Source organism: Pristiophorus japonicus, chromosome 3 (genome assembly GCF_044704955.1).
Source record: "Pristiophorus japonicus isolate sPriJap1 chromosome 3, sPriJap1.hap1, whole genome shotgun sequence".
NCBI lineage: Eukaryota > Metazoa > Chordata > Chondrichthyes > Pristiophoridae > Pristiophorus > Pristiophorus japonicus.
In genome coordinates this window covers 77,781,865-77,797,811 of record NC_091979.1, presented here as the reverse complement: position 1 = coordinate 77,797,811, position 15,947 = coordinate 77,781,865, and the positions used below count along the sequence as shown (strand labels likewise).

The window sequence follows — 15,947 nt, the reverse complement described above, 5'->3', positions numbered from 1 at the left end:
TTTGCCTGCCCCCTTTTTTAAACAGAGGCGTTACATTAGCTGCTCTCCAATCCGCTGGTACCTCCCCAGAGTCCAGAGAATTTTGGTAGATTATAACAAATGCATCTGCTATAACTTCCGCCATTTCTTTTAATACCCTGGGATGCATTTCATCAGGACCAGGGGACTTGTCTACCTTCAGTCCCATTAGTCTGTCCAGCACTACCTCCCTAGTGATAGTGATCATCTCAAGGTCCTCCCTTCCCACATTCCTATGACCAGCAATTTTTGGCATGGTTTTTGTGTCTTCCACTGTGAAGACGGAAGCAAAATAATTGTTTAAGCTCTCAGCCATTTCCACATTTCCCATTATTAAATCCCCTTTTCATCTTCTAAGGGACCAACATTTACTTTAGTCACTCTTTTCCGTTTTATATATCTGTGAAAGCTTTTACTATCTGTTTTTATGTTTTGCGCAAGGTTACCTTCGTAATCTATCTTCCCTTTATTGCTTTTTTAGTCATTCTTTGCTGTTGCTTAAAATTTTCCCAATCCTCTAGTTTCCCACTAACCTTGGCCACCTTATACGCATTGGTCTTTGATTTGATACTTTCCTTTATTTCCTTGGTTATCCACGGCTGGTTATCTCTTCTCTTGCCGCCCTTCTTTTTCACTGGAATATATTTTTGTTGCGCATTATGAAAGAGCTCCTTAAAAGTCCTCCACTGTTCCTCAATTGTGCCACCGTTTAGTCCTTGTTTCCAGTCTACTTTAGCCAACTCTGCCCTCATCCCACTGTAGTCCCCTTTGTTTAAGCATAGTACGCTCGTTTCTGACACAACTTCCTCATCCTCAATCTGTATTACAAATTCAACCATATTGTGATCACTCATTCCGAGAGGATCTTTTACGAGGAGATCGTTTATTTTTCCTGTCTCGTTGCACAGGACCAGATCCAAAATGGCTTGCTCCCTTGTAGGCTCTGTTACATACTGTTCTAAGAAACAATCCCATATGCATTCTATGAATTCCTCCTCCAGGCTACCCCCTGCGATTTGATTTGACCAATTGATAGGTAGATTAAAATCCCCCATAACTACTGCCGTTCCTTTTTCACATGCCTCCATTATTCCCTTGATTATTGCCCGCCCCACCATGAAGTTATTATTTGGGGGCCTATAAACTACGCCGACCAGTGACTTTTTCCCCTTACTATCTCTAATCTCCACCCACAATGATTCAACATTTTGTTCATTGGAGCCAATATCATCCCTCACAACTGCCCTGATATCATCCTTTATTAACAGAGCTACCCCACCTCCTTTCACTTCTTGCCTATCTTTCTGAATCGCATTAACTTTGCATTAACTTTGTCCCATGGAGAGGATTTAAGAACTTCTATTACTTTCAATGGGAATTAACAGCTGTATCTAACCATTTTTTTTGTGAATGAAAACAAGTAGTTTTGTGATATCACCTAAATAGTCAGTACTCAGGTTTTAGCTCACGCATATGTATTAGTTGCTAATAAAGTCTGCAGACAAAGACAGGAAAGATTTGGGGATATATCATTCAAATATTTCATCATTACGGTAATTATCAATGCCCTGTATTTTCTGTCATGTAAATGTTGATGCTAAAAATGTTGGAAAAGACTAGTTAGATGCACATGTTAATTTAAGAGCCATTGTAATTAATAGCCATAACTATTTACTTTCACTATGGTCTGCTTTTTCTTTGTTTTTATATATTTAAAAAGAATTATTTTGAATGTGAAAGTGCCAATGGTGTTTCCTCAATAGTTTCTGCCCACTTCATAGAATCTCGCAGCACAGAATGAGGCCATTTGGCCATCTTGTCTATGCTGGCACTTTGAAAAAGCTATCCAATTAGTCCCACTCCATGCTCATTCCCCACAGCCCTGCAAATGTTTCCCTTTCAAGTATATATCCAATTCCCGTTTGAAAGTTACGTGTGAATCTGTTTCAGGGAGTGCATTCCAGATCAGAACAACTCACTGCATTAAAATATTTCTCCTCATCTTGCCCTAGCTCTTTTGCCAATTATTTTAAATTTATGTCCTCTGGTTATTGACCCTCCTGCCAATGGAAAAGGTGCCTCCCTCTCTGCTCCATCAAAACCTTTCATAATTTTGAACACCTCTGTTAAATCTCCCCGTAAGCTTCTCGGCTCTGAAGAGAACAATCCCAGCTTCTCCAGTCTCTCCACATAACTGAAGTCCCTCATCCCTGGTACCATTCTAGTAAATCTCCTCTGCACCCTTTCCAAGGCCTTCACATTGTTTCTATAGTGTGGTGCCAAGAAATGGTCACAATACTCCAGCTGAGGCCTAACCAGTGATATATAAATGTTTAACATAACTTCTTTGCTTTTGTACCCTATGCCTCTATTTATAAAGCCCAGGATCACTTATGCATTTTTAACTTCTTTATCTACTTGTCCTGCCACCTTCAAAAATGTAAACATTTACTTTTATTCTATTTCACAGATCAACTTTGTTCTCTTCGTTTGCATCCTTAGAATATTAATAAAAAAGCTAAAAACACCTGATGCTGTGGGGAATGATTTTAACCAGTACAGGTGAGTCAGTATACCTGCCACCCTCTTTAATATAAAGCCATGCAAATTCTACTCTGGGTGTGGGAAAGTCAGTGAGTACTTCTCACCAGTGCTGCAAAATCCAAACCCCAACACGGCGATGTCAAACTCCAGGTACCTACCTCTAATGTATCCACCTTGATCTGTATCTTGGTATTTAAACTGATAAGAGATGAAAACTGAGAGGAGAGGCTTTAGTTATGACAAGACACTAGAGGAACTAGGATTTTTTTCATTGAAACAAAATGGGGTAAGAGGTGACCTGATAGAGGCTATCAAAATGATATATAAAAGCCTTGCTTCTATTGCACTTGGGCCATATTCTCTGAAAAGGGCAGGCAGCCATTTCATGCTAGATTTTCTAACCTGGAGCTAGAAATTGATAAGTAGCACAATTGCTGTTTAGTTGACTTCAAGAGTTGAAAGCAACTATAATTACCAAATTTATCCATGTGGATGACTTCCATAGTGAACACTTCAGCAATTTAAAAGGTTATAAAATATTCTGAAGGGATAGAATAAGAAAAAAGAAGGGAGTTGGCAGTATTAATCAAAGATTCTATCACAATATTAGAGCATAAAAATGATAGAATCATAGAATAATACAGCACAGAAGGCAACCATTTGGCCCATCGAGTCTGTGGGGAATGAATCAGCTCTTTCGAATATCAATCCAGTTAGTCCCATCCCCTTGCTCTTTCCCCATATCCCTGCAATTTGTTTCTCCTTCAAATATTTATCCAATTTCCTTTGAAGGCTACTATTGACTCTGTATCTGCCACCCTATCAGGCATTCCAACCACTCATTGGGAAAACATGTTTTTCCTCATGTCACCTCTGGTTTTTTTGCCAATCACCTTAAATCTGTGCCCTCTCGTTATCGACCCTTCAGTCATTGGAAACAGTTTCTCCTTATTTATTCTATCTAAATCCTTCATGATTTTAAAAACCTCTGTCAAATCTCCTCTCAGTCTTCTCTAAGGAGGACAAGCCCAGCTTCTCCTGACTACCCAAGTAACTGTAATCCTCATACCTGGAACCATTCTAGTAAATCTCCTGTACCCTCGCCAAAGCCTTCACGTCCTTCCTGAGGTGTTGTGCCCAGAATTGTATACAATATTCCAGCTGGGGCCAAACTAGTGTTTGAGTATAATCAGAATGTTACAGTGAAAGGAAGTGGCAAGGTTCCGAAACCAGTTTAGCAACCGAATACAAATTGCCAAAAAGCTCAGCACTGAAACAGAAAGCAAAATTTCAAACAATGAGGCATCCCTTATTAAATGAATGTGAATGATCCAGAGCTGACAGGGTAACTCTCTTTCTAGGTCTGTTTTAAACAGGGGGAATGAAAATGTTTGGCCAGGCTTCTGTGGATTGGGGTAGGGGGCGGAAGTAATTTGCTTTAAACATGGCATGCATTTTAGGGCCCATTTAACTATGCATAAGAACATAAGAACATAAGAATTAGGATCAGGAGTAGGCCATCTAGCCCCTCGAGCCTGCTCCGCCATTCAATAAGATCATGGCTGATCTGGCCGTGGACTCAGCTCCACTTACCCGCCCTCTCCCCGTAACCCTTAATTCCCTTACCTGTAGTGTCAGTACAAAGTTTGGTATTGGTGTGGTGTGGCTTCAAGAAAAAAAACACTTGCATTTATATAGCACCTCTCACGACCACCAGACATCCCAAAGTGCTTCACAGCCAATGAAGCACCTCCTGAAGTGTAGCCATTGCTGCAATGCAGGACTGAGGGATACACACCAGACAGGACACTGGGGAGAACGCCCCATTTCCTCCTCAAAACAATACGATGGGATCCTCCATGCTCACGTGAGAGAGCAGATGGGCTCCCAGCCCAACGTCTCCTCTGAAAGACGGCACCCCTGACAGTGGAGCACTCCCCTGATATAGAGGTAATGCCAAATCTGAATCTATTCGGTTAATGTTAGGAGTAAGGAAGGAATTGTTACTTTATGGTGACTAAAGTATGCCAGAATCAAAGAGCCCAAATTTCATCGACCTACTGCCCACTACCACCCACAACCACCGAGCTACCACCAAAAAATGCCAGTATGGCGGAAAAAGCTCAGGGACTGCCAACCTACCGCCCAACTACTGCCCGGCGGGAACTTCATCAGAGAAGTACCACAGGTGATAGTCCATACTGCCTGCCCATGGAAAAATTGGCAAAAACGCAAGTTTCATTCTTAGGATCCTGTAAGATCCTGTTACCGCCCGCCAGAAAGACCATTGTGAAAAAGGTGGCCTTATCTGGATCTTGAGCGGACAATACGAACAATGGAGCTGATCCATCCAGAAAAGTAGATCCCAGGTCAGATTTAAATCGCCGCAGTAATATTTTTCCCTCAGAAAAAAATTATAAATTGAAGTTAAATGCTCCGTTGAAGGGCATGTGTGGGATAGAAAGTGGACATGAGCTCCCAATTACAGTAAAAGCTCCATGGACTTGTGGTATAAGGGTCTTACTGCATACAGAAGAGATTTAGTAACATCCTGTAAGTCTCCAGAGATTATGAGCTCATGTGAAAGTATATAGCCAATAGTAAAATCCTGTAAGTTTCTCTTAGGTGCCAGGATGAAATCTTGACAAGAATATTTGCTCAAATACAGAAGTTGTAAATATATATATATATATCTATTCCATTGTTATAATTTGATTGAATAACATGTAATGTTAGGGGTGGGGTTTGGCGATCTGTTAGCTCAAAAACTGTACACTTAAATGCCAACCATAATGTCTGGCTTCCAAATTCTGGAACTATCTGTCACTCAAATCCACCCATCCTGGATTGGTTACCCTTTATTGTCTTAGCTAAATGAAGTAATGACCCATTAAAAAGTCGCATCATAACTGTAAGGTAAAATTTTTATCACACTGCACTACATTTAAAGGACATTTGTATGTGTCTCAGCATTATCTAAAAGTTGGACACTGACCAAGAGCATTAAAAAAATTTCTCTGTAATGAATGGTACAACATTCAAAAGTGGCAGAACATTCAAACATGTCAAGCAAAATATTTAGCAGTATTTCAAAAAACAGTACATTTAGCTTCAAAAGGCAACATCTTCACCGCGTCGGTACCAGCACGTGGTGCAGCAGTCCACCCGGAGCGCTGCTGTCATGTTCATCGGGGAGAGAATGGGGGTGGTGAGATGGAAGATGCTGGTATCTCCGGACCATCTGGTTCTGTTAGCCTGGCTGGTATGGCATGGAGGGGGGGGTTCCATACCATATCCCAAGACCATCGATTGCCGCATGGCATTGACAGAGTTGACAGTTCGCTGCACCGCGGTGATCAGCAGCGACATACTGTTGATATGCTGCTCTGCAAACAAGACGATGTTGGCAGCTATCCCAGCCATGGCTTGGAGGAGGTCTCGACCTAGGTCGACGTTCGTCCTCGACAGCTAAACCATTTCCTGCATTGCTTCCACCCGTCTTGCATCATCATCTCCTTGCTGCATCAACCTGGGTGGATGTGACTTGGTGGTTTTAATGGTACGGGTGCAGCACTTCACAACGCTTGGTCCCACTTCCTCCGAGTTGAAGCCCAAAAACTCGGACCCCGATACCAATGTTGTGCGCACAAGTGGCACATGTCAAGAGGATGGAGTCCTCCTCTTCCACCTCCTCGAGCTCAAGTGGGACAAACATTGGGCCTTCTCCCTGCTCTTCCTCCTGGTCTTCATCTCTGTGGCTGGCGGAGGGCTATGGGGGATGTTGAAGGGGGGTGCAGAAGGAGCAGCTGGGGTGGGCTCCTGATGAGGTCAAGGTGGATGATGTTGGTATTGCACATGGCCTTTGTGTGCCAGGGTTGGATGGGGTGCCTAAGTCGGTGCTCTCCAATTCATCATCTGCAAGTACAATACAATATTTCTGTGTTTAGCAGCGGGGGGTTGGGTTGGTAATGCTGATCGGAGTACCGTGATGTATCAGAGTCTGATTTCAAAGACTATCATGGCTACATCAGCACATCCTAAATGGCCAACAGACAGTACATTAAAATGCATTTGACATCACATTACATGACCTTGCATGACATGAGCATAACACAGACCGGACAATATGATGAACTTACCATGCTGTAGCATGGGATTGGCACCACCATGTGTCATCCACCAACGCCAAAGCATGCTCCTTGATGTCAGTCACTTCGATGACCTCTGGTGGGCCCCCTCCTGTGCCACTCTGCTTTGAGGCATTGGCTGTTCTTTTCCTCTGCAGAAATAAAAGTTGCAATCTTTAACTGGTTTGCAGATGCAACACACACACACACACACACACATCGGCCACATATACTTTTTCAGTAGTATGGGAGTGCAACAATAAGATCTTTATTTACTCTTGCTGCCACTACCATATCGTTCCATCTCTTCCTGCACTGGTCTCCATCACGGACCATGGCGAGCCACTGCGGACACAGCCTCCCCAATCTCCTACCAAATATTGCTGTGAAGTCCATAAACCATAGGGTAGTAATAGTAGGGGATTTTAACTATCCAAATATTGATTGGGACAAATTTAGTGTGAAGGGTATAGAGGGTGCAGAATTCTTGAAATGCATTCAAGAGAACTTTTTTAGTCAGTATGTAGCAAGCCCAACACGAGAGGGGGCAGTCTTGGATTTAGTTTTGGGGAATGAAGCTGGGCAGGTTGAAGGGGTATTAGTGGGAGGGCAATTGGGTGCCAGTGACCATAATTCAGTCAGATTCAAGTTGGTTATGGATAAGGACAAGAATAGACTTGGAATAAAAGTACTGAATTGGGGAAAAGCTAATTTTGCTAAGTTAAGGAGTGATTTGGCCATAGTGGACTAGAAACAGCTAATTGTGGGTAAATCAGTGTCGGAACAGTGGGAGGCATTCAAGGAGGAGATCCGGAAGGCTCAGGCCAAACATGTGCCCTTAAAGAAAAAGGCTGGGAAAAAGAATTCTACAGACACCTGGATGTCTAGGGATTTACAGGGGAGGTTTAAGACAAAAAGGGACACTTATGTCATATACCAACGGTTAAATACTATAGAATCTTTAGAGGAATATAGAAAGTTAAGAAGCAAAATTAAAAAGGATATTAGGAATGCTAAGAGAGAGCACAATAAATTCTTGGCCAGTAAAATTAAGGAAAACTCTAAGATGTTCTATAAATATATTAAGAGTAAGAGGGTAACTAAAGAAAGGGTAGGGCCAATTGGAGACCATGAGGGTAATCTTTGTGTGGAGGCGGAAGATGTTGGTAGGGTTCTTAACGAATACTTTGCATCTATTTTCACAAAGGAAAGGGGCAATGCAGGTACTGCTATCAAGGAGGAGTGTGATATTCTGGATGAAATAAAGGTAGTGTGAGAGGAAGCAGTAAGCAGCTTTGAAAGTAGATGAGATCCCAGGCCCGGATGAAATGCATCCTAGGCTGTTCAGCGAAGTAAAAGAGGACATAACAGAGGCCTTGACCATAATTTTCCAGTCCTCTTTGGATCTGGGCATGGTGCAGGAGGATTGTAGTTCTGCTAATGTAGTACCCTTGTTTAAGAAGGAAGAAAGGGATAGGCCGAGTAATTACAGGCCTGTCAGCCTAAACTCAGTGGTGGGAAAATTATTGGGAAAAATCCTGAAAGACAGGATAAATCTGCATTTGGAAAGGCAAGGATTAATTAGGGACTGTCAGCACGGATTTGTTGAGGGAAGATCATGTTTGACTAACCCGATTGAATTTTTTGAGGAGGTAACCAAGAGGGTCAGAGGGTAGTGCATACGATGTAGTATAAATGGACTTTAGTAAGGCTTTTGATAAGGTCCCACATGGTAGACTGGTCATGAAGGTTAAAGCCCATGGGATATAGGGCAAAGTGGCAAGTTGGATCCAAAATTGGCTTGGAAGTAGGAAGCAAAGAGTAATGATTTGTCGTGTATCCTATCTGGCTACTGTTGTTACTATCACAAGGTGTGCCACCAGAGGGCACAGCAATGGGAGATTTGTAGGTTATCTGCACAGGTGTGAAAGGCAGGCCACCAGGTGTGATCCTCACTTTGGAGTTAAGAAATAAAAGACTAAGGTCACTACAGTTCAAGTACAACACATTGCCTCGTGGAGTCATTATCAGAGCATCTAAGGACACAACAATTGGCGACGAGATTACGAACTTTCACGCGAAAATGGCTACCCTTGGTATGTTGCAGCAGTTCGCCAATGGTGATGATTGGGACGCCTTTGTGGAGAGGCTCGAACATTTCTTCACAGCAAATAACCTGGCAGGAGACGACCTGGCCACACTGACTGATAAGCGCAGAGCTATCTTGCTAACCAGTTGTGGGCCCACCGTCTATGGCCTCGTCAGGGACTTGCTGGCACCAGCGAAGACAATGACCAAGATGTACAAGGAGCTCGTAACCCTGATCCATGAGCAACTCAAGCCCAAGGAGAGCATCCTCACAGCCAGACACCTGTTCTATACCCACTGACGGCCCGAAGGCCAGGAAATCGCAGAATATGCCGCAGACCTCAGGAAACTGGTGGCACCGTGCGAGTTCGGCAACCACCTCAACAAAGTGCTGCGGGACATTTTTGTCATTGGAATTGGCCATGAGGGCTTTCTTCATAAGCTACTGTTGGCGGATACCACAGTCACACTGCAGAAGGCTATCTCTGTGAGCCAGGCATTCATGACCTCGATTTGCGGCTCTAGGCAGATGACTCACCCTCAGGACTCAAACCCGGCAGGTACTGTGCACAGAGCGGTGCCGTTTAGAGGCTGGACTGTAGAGCGCGAATCCTCTCAGGGAAGAGAGAACAGGCCCATGAGTCCCCTTAACTCAGAGTCCGCCGAGGGGGGCTAATTGAGTAGCACCATGCTGGCGTTGCGGAGGGAATCACAGGGCTTACCAGTGCCGCTTTAAAGATTATGTATGCAAAGGCTGCAGCACAAAGGGCCACCTCCAGTGAATGTGTAAGAGAAATATGACTCACTGTGTCGATGAATAGTCTGCAAATGGCCATGAATCTAGCGCGGATTATGAATCGATAGATAGAGAGGCAGCCCAGCCCCATGGGGAGGTACATAACATGTTTTCCTGCACCACCGAGTGTTCCCTGCTGGAGATGGATAGGGTTCCAGTCTTCATGGAAGTGGACACGGGGGCGAGCCAGTCCGTGATGAAACAGGAAGCCTTTGAGAAGCTATGGGACAATCAAGCTGAACGATCCAAGTTGGTCCCAGTTCAGGCAAAGCTGCGCACCTACACCAATGAAATCATCTCAGTCATTGGTAGCACGAATGTAAAGGTACTCCACGATGGCGTGGTGCACGTTACCTCTGTGAATTGTTGCAGGCGATCGACCAACGCTGCTTGGCAGAAGGTAGATGGAGAAAATCCATTGGAAGTGGGAAGACATCACCCCTCTAGCGATCAACGTCCTCTACGCTCAGAAGCAAAGCAAGCCCTCACCTGACGGTGGACCTGGCACCGGAGGGCAGACCAGCACAGCACCCGAAGCACAGACCACTCAGCACGACTGCGTGGAGATGATCCAGCTGAGATGACCCGAACGCACCTTCCAAGCTCCAGTGGCAGGACTCCGGAGGAAGAAAATCGGATCCAGAGGCGACTTCCCAGCTTCAGAGGCAGAACTCGGCGAGATGAGGATCATCGCAGTCGACATCGTGGATAGAGGAAAGATGACGCCCAAACCACGAGGTGAGGCGTTGAAGAAAAAGATGGCCGCGGCCAGACATCGAGGTGCAGCGCTGATGGAGCAACACGTGGCACCAAACAGAGAAGATGATTGGGGTAAAGCAAGCAAGGCTCTCTTAAAGGAGGCCTGCAACACACTACAATTAAAGGGACAGTTCCACACACTTAAGAAATGTAATAGCAACTGTAAGTTAGAGACAAAATATGTAATTGATCATGTAAAATATGTAAGTGATAATCTGAATTGTGCACATGCAACCAGCGAGGAAAAGTCGCGCGATCACGATCGGACCCATAGAGTGTCCAGCATAAGTAATGAAAAATTGTGTGATGTAGGTTTTCAACTGCATGCAGCCAATGCAGTGGGCAGACATCCATTGGGAGCACACAGATCCAGCGAGCTGCCCAATGCTGTAGTCTGCGTCCTGGGGACCAGAGTTATGCACCATAGAGTGTGGTCACAATCAGCCAACACACACGAGCTGCAGAGCAAGTGACCTCAGCAGGGCAACGGCACCAGTATCGATACCCTGCCCCTGATCAGTTCCACTTTTCAGGTACCCGATGGCACCAACTGCCACGAGCCTGAAAGAGCAGACTGTGCTAAGGTGCAGTCCCCAGACCCTATCGCCACCAAGGCCATACCCAAAGGGGATCGGGACCAGCCAGGATCCCAAACCAAACAACGCCTAGGCCAGCGAGTCAGCAGTCCCCTGTGCATTGCTAGACAACAGCTCCTCAGGGAGCAGCAGTGATCCAGGATGCAAGGAAAGTCCAGGGAGGTCACAGGCACTTGTGAACCGGCCCGACGCTCGGGACCATGGCAGCAGCCCCAAGAGCAGACAATTCGAGCCAACCGGGTTCCCACTGCCAGCACTGGGCACTGCGCCACCACCAGACTGCAAGGACACCACCCAGCAGCTCTGGAACTAGTCTGTCCTTATGCACCGGTCTCTGCATCAATAAGGTATCTCACCAGTCTAATGTGCTTGTCTCAGAACGGAACTACAAATGTAATGCAAACCTGTTTTCCTGAACTTGAATGTATATGAATGCAATGAGCCTCTGGCATAATCTATATGTGTGTGTGGGGGGTGGGTGATGTGGGGCGGGTGGGGGCGGGCGGGAGGAGAATGGAGTGGTCAGGGACACACATACAAACAGCAACCACCAGCAATCTACTGCACCAACCACTCACTCTACATTGATATGACCTGTCAAGGGTCATAGAAACATATAAACATAGAAAATAGGTGCAGGAGTAGGCCATTCAGCCCTTCGAGCCTGCACTGCCATTCAATAAATCATGGCTGATCATTCCCTCAGTACCCCTTTCCTGCTATCTCTTCATACCCCTTGATCCCCTTAGCTGTAAGGGCCATATCTAATTCCCTCTTGAATATATTCAATGAACTGGCATCAACAATTCTCTGCGGCAGGGAATTCCACAGGTTAACAACTCTCTGAGTGAAGAAGTTTCTCCTCATCTCAGTCCTAAATGGCCTATCCCTTATCCTAAGACTATGTCCCCTGGTTCTGGACTTCCCCAACATCGGGAACATTCTTCCCGCATCTAACCTGTCCTGTCCCATCAGAATTTTATATGTTTCAATTAGATCCCCTTTCATCCTTCTAAACTCCAGTGAATGAAGGCCCAGTTGATCCAGTCTCTCCTCATATGACAGTCCAGCCATTCCTGGAATCAGTCTGGTGAACCTTCGCTGCACTCCCTCATTAGCAAGAATGTCCTTCCTCAGATTATTAGACCAAAACTAAACACAATATCCTAGGTGAGGCCTCACCAAGGCCCTGAACAACTGCAGTAAGACCTCCCTGCTCCTATACTCAAATCCCCTAGCTATGAAGGCCAACATACCATTTGCCTTCTTCACTGCCTGCTGTACCTGCATGCCAACTTTCAATGACTGATAAAACATGACACCCAGGTCTCGTTGCACCTCCCCTTTTCCTAATCTGCCACCATTCAGATAATATTCTGCCTTCGTGTTTTTGCCCCCAAATTGAATAACCTCACATTTATCCACATTATACTGCATCTGCCATGCATTTGCCCACTCATCTAACCTGTCCAAGTCACCCTGCAGCCTCTTAGCGTCCTCCTCAAAGCTCACACCGCCACCCAGTTTAGTGTCATCTGCAAACTTGGAGATATTACACACAATTCTTTCATCTAAATCGTTAATGTATATTGTAAAGAGCTGGGGTCCCAGCACTGCGCCCTGCGGCACTCCACTAATTACTGCCTGCCATTCTGAAAAGGACCCATTTATCCCGACTCTCTGCTTCCTGTCTGCCAACCAGTTCTCCATCCACGTCAATACATTACCTCCAATACCATGCGCTTTGATTTTGCACACCAATCTCTTGAGCGGGATCTTGTCAAAAGCCTTTTGAAAGTCCAAATAAACCACATCCACTGGTTCTCCCTTGTCCACTCTGCTAGTTACATCCTCAAAAAATTCCAGAAGATTCGTCAAGCATGATTTCCCTTTCATAAATCCATGCTGACTTGGACCGATCCTGTCACTGCTTTCCAAATGCACTACTATTTCATCCTTAATGATTGATTCCAACATTTTCCCCACTACTGATATCAGGCTAACCAGACTATAATTACCCATTTTCTCTCTCCCTCCTTTTTTAAAAAGTGGTGTTACATTACCTATCCTCCAATCTATAGGAACTGATCTAGAGTCGATAGACTGTTGGAAAATGATCACCAATGCATCCACTATTTCTAGGGCCACTTCCTTAAGTACTATGGGTTGCAGACTATCAGGCCCCGGGATTTATTGGCCTTCAATCCCATCAATTTCCCAAACATAATTTCCCGCCTAATAAGGATATCCTTCAGTTCCTCCTTCTCACTAGGCTCACTGTCCCCTAGTAGATTCGGAACGTTATTTGTGTCTTCCTTCGTGAAGACAGAACCAAAGTATTTGTTCAATTGGTCTGCCATTTCTTTGTTCCCCATTATAAATTCACCTGAATCCGACTGCAAGGGACCTACATTTGTCTTCACTAATCTTTTTCTTTTCACATATTTATAGAAGCTTTTGCAGTCAGTTTTTATGTTCCCTGCAAGCTTCCTCTCGTACTCTATTTTCCCCCTCTAAATTAAATCCTCTGTTGAATTCTAAATTTCTCCTAGTCCTCAGGTTTATTGCTTTTTCTAGCCAATGTATATGCCTTTTCCTTGGTTGTAGCACTATCCTTAATTTCCCTTGTTAGCCACGGTTGAGCCACCTTCCCCGTTTTATTTTTACTCCCGATAGAGATGTACAATTGCTGAAGTTCATCCAGGTGATCTTTAAATGTTTGCCATTGCTTATTCACTGTCAATCCTTTAAGTATTATTTTCCAGTCTATTCTAGCCAATTCACACCTCATACCGTCAAAGTTACCTTTCCTTAAGTTCAGGACCCTAGTTTCCAAATTAACTGAGTCACTCTCCACCTTAATAAAGAATTCTACCATATTATGGTAACTCTTCCCCAAGGGGTTTCACACAACAAGATTACTAATTAGTCCCTTCTCATTACACAATACCCAATCTAGGATGGTCAGCTCTCTAGTTGGTTCCTCAACATATTGGTCTAGAAAACCATCCCTAATACACTCCAGGAAATCCTCCTCCACCGCATTGCTACCAGTTTGGTTAGCCCAATCAATATGTAGATTAAAGTCGCCCATGATAACCGCTGTACCTTTATTGCACACACCCCTTACTTCTTGTTTGATGCTGTCCCCAACCTCACTACTACTGTTTGGTGGTCTCTACACAACTCCCACTAGTGTTTTCTGCCCTTTGGTATTCCGCAGCATCACCCATACCGATTCCACATCATCCAGACTAATGTCCCTCCTTACTAGTGCATTAATTTCCTCTTTAACCAGCAATGCTACCCCACCTCCTTTTCCTCTCTGCCTTTTCTTCCTAAATGTTGAATACCCCTGGATGTTGAGTTCCCAGCCTTGGTCACCCTGGTCAACCAGATAGAGCCCACATAGAGCTAAGCCAAGAGCACAGTCAATGCAGAGGCGACTTGCACTAAAGGCTCAGGGGAGAGTGATGTCATGTATCCTACATGGCTACTGCTTGTACTATCACAAGGTATGCCACCAGAAGGCACAGTAGTGGGACACTTGTAGGTTACCTGTACAGGTGTGCCAGGCCTTGTATAAAAGGCAGGCCACCAGGTGTGATCCTCACTCTGGAGTTAACAAATAAAGGACTAAGGTCACTACAGTTCAAATACAACACATTGCCTTGTGGAGTCATTACTAGAGCATCTAAGGACACAACATGATTGATGGGTGTTTTTGTGACTGGAAGGATGTTGCAAGTGGGGTTCCGCAGGACTCAGTACTGGGTCCCTTGCTTTTTGTGGTATATATCAACGATTTAGATTTGAATATAGGGAGTATGATTAAGAAGTTTGCAGACGATACTAAAATTAGCTGTGTGGTTGATAATGAAGAGGAAAGTCATGGGCTGCAGGAGGATATCAATCTACTGATCAGGTGGGCAGAGCAATGGCAAATGGAATTTAATTCAGAGAAGTATGAGGTGATGCACTTTTGGAGGGCTAATAAGGAAAGGGTATACACATTAGGTGATAGGCCACTTAATAGTGTAGATGAACAAAGTGACCTTGGAGTGCTTGTCCATAGATCCTTGAAAGTAGCAGGCCAGGTGGATAAGGTGGTTAAGAAGGCATATGGAATGCTTGCCTTTATTGGCCGAGACAGAGAATATAAGAGCAGGGAGATTATGCTTAAATTGTATAATACTTTGGTCAGGCCTCAGCTGGAGTACTGCGTGCAGTTCTGGTCGCCGTATTTTAGGAAGGATGTGATTGCACTAGAGTGGCTGCAGAGGAGATTTACTAGGATGCTGCCTGGAATGGAGAATCTTAGTTATGAGGACAGATTGGATAGGGTTTGTTCTCATTGGAACAGAGGAGGTTGAGAGGAGACCTCATTTAGGTGTACAAAATATTGAGGACCCCTTGAGGGCCTATTTCCATTGCTGGAGGGGTATATAATGAGGGGGCATAGTTTTAAGGTAGTTGCCGGAAGGTTTAGAGGGGAATTGAGTCGGGGGGGCTTCTTTATCCAGATGGTTGTGGGGATCTGGAACTCGCTGCCTGGAAGAGTGGTGAATGCAGAAACTCTCACCACTTTTAAGAGATGGTTGGATGGGCACTTGAAGTGCCATAACCTGCAGGGTTACGGACCTAGAGCTGGTAATTGGGATTAGACTGAATGACCTTTTGTTGGCCGGCTCAGATATAATGGTAAGTACTGCAGGGAATCGAATACGGCCAACGTGATCTCCTGGACTAGTTTCGATCGCCTGGATGGGTCGGAGAGGAATTATCCCAGATTTTTTCTCCCTAAATTGGCCTGGGTTTTTTTCTGGTTTTTGCCTCTCCCAGGAGATCATATGGCTCCGGTTGGGGTGGAGTGTAGAATGTTTCAGTATAAGGGGTGTCGCAGTTGTGTGAGGCGAACTGGTTGGGCTGGGTGCTCTTTGCCTTTCCGTCATTGTTCATAGGTTTATATATATAACCTTTAGGGCTGCTGACCAAGGGCCGTGCGGCTCTTTGTTGGCT

At 44.8% G+C, this 15,947-nt stretch overlaps 1 protein-coding gene across 1 annotated transcript in view; it reads left to right on the top strand.

Annotated features, from left to right (window-relative positions):
• sctr (secretin receptor) overlaps positions 1 to 15,947 on the top strand; it is a 94,065-nt gene that overhangs the window by 68,262 nt on the left and 9,856 nt on the right. Inside the window, exon 10 of the mRNA XM_070874505.1 lies at positions 2,489 to 2,580. Coding sequence (XP_070730606.1) covers positions 2,489 to 2,580 — 92 coding nt within the window. The remainder of the gene's footprint in view (positions 1 to 2,488; positions 2,581 to 15,947) is intronic.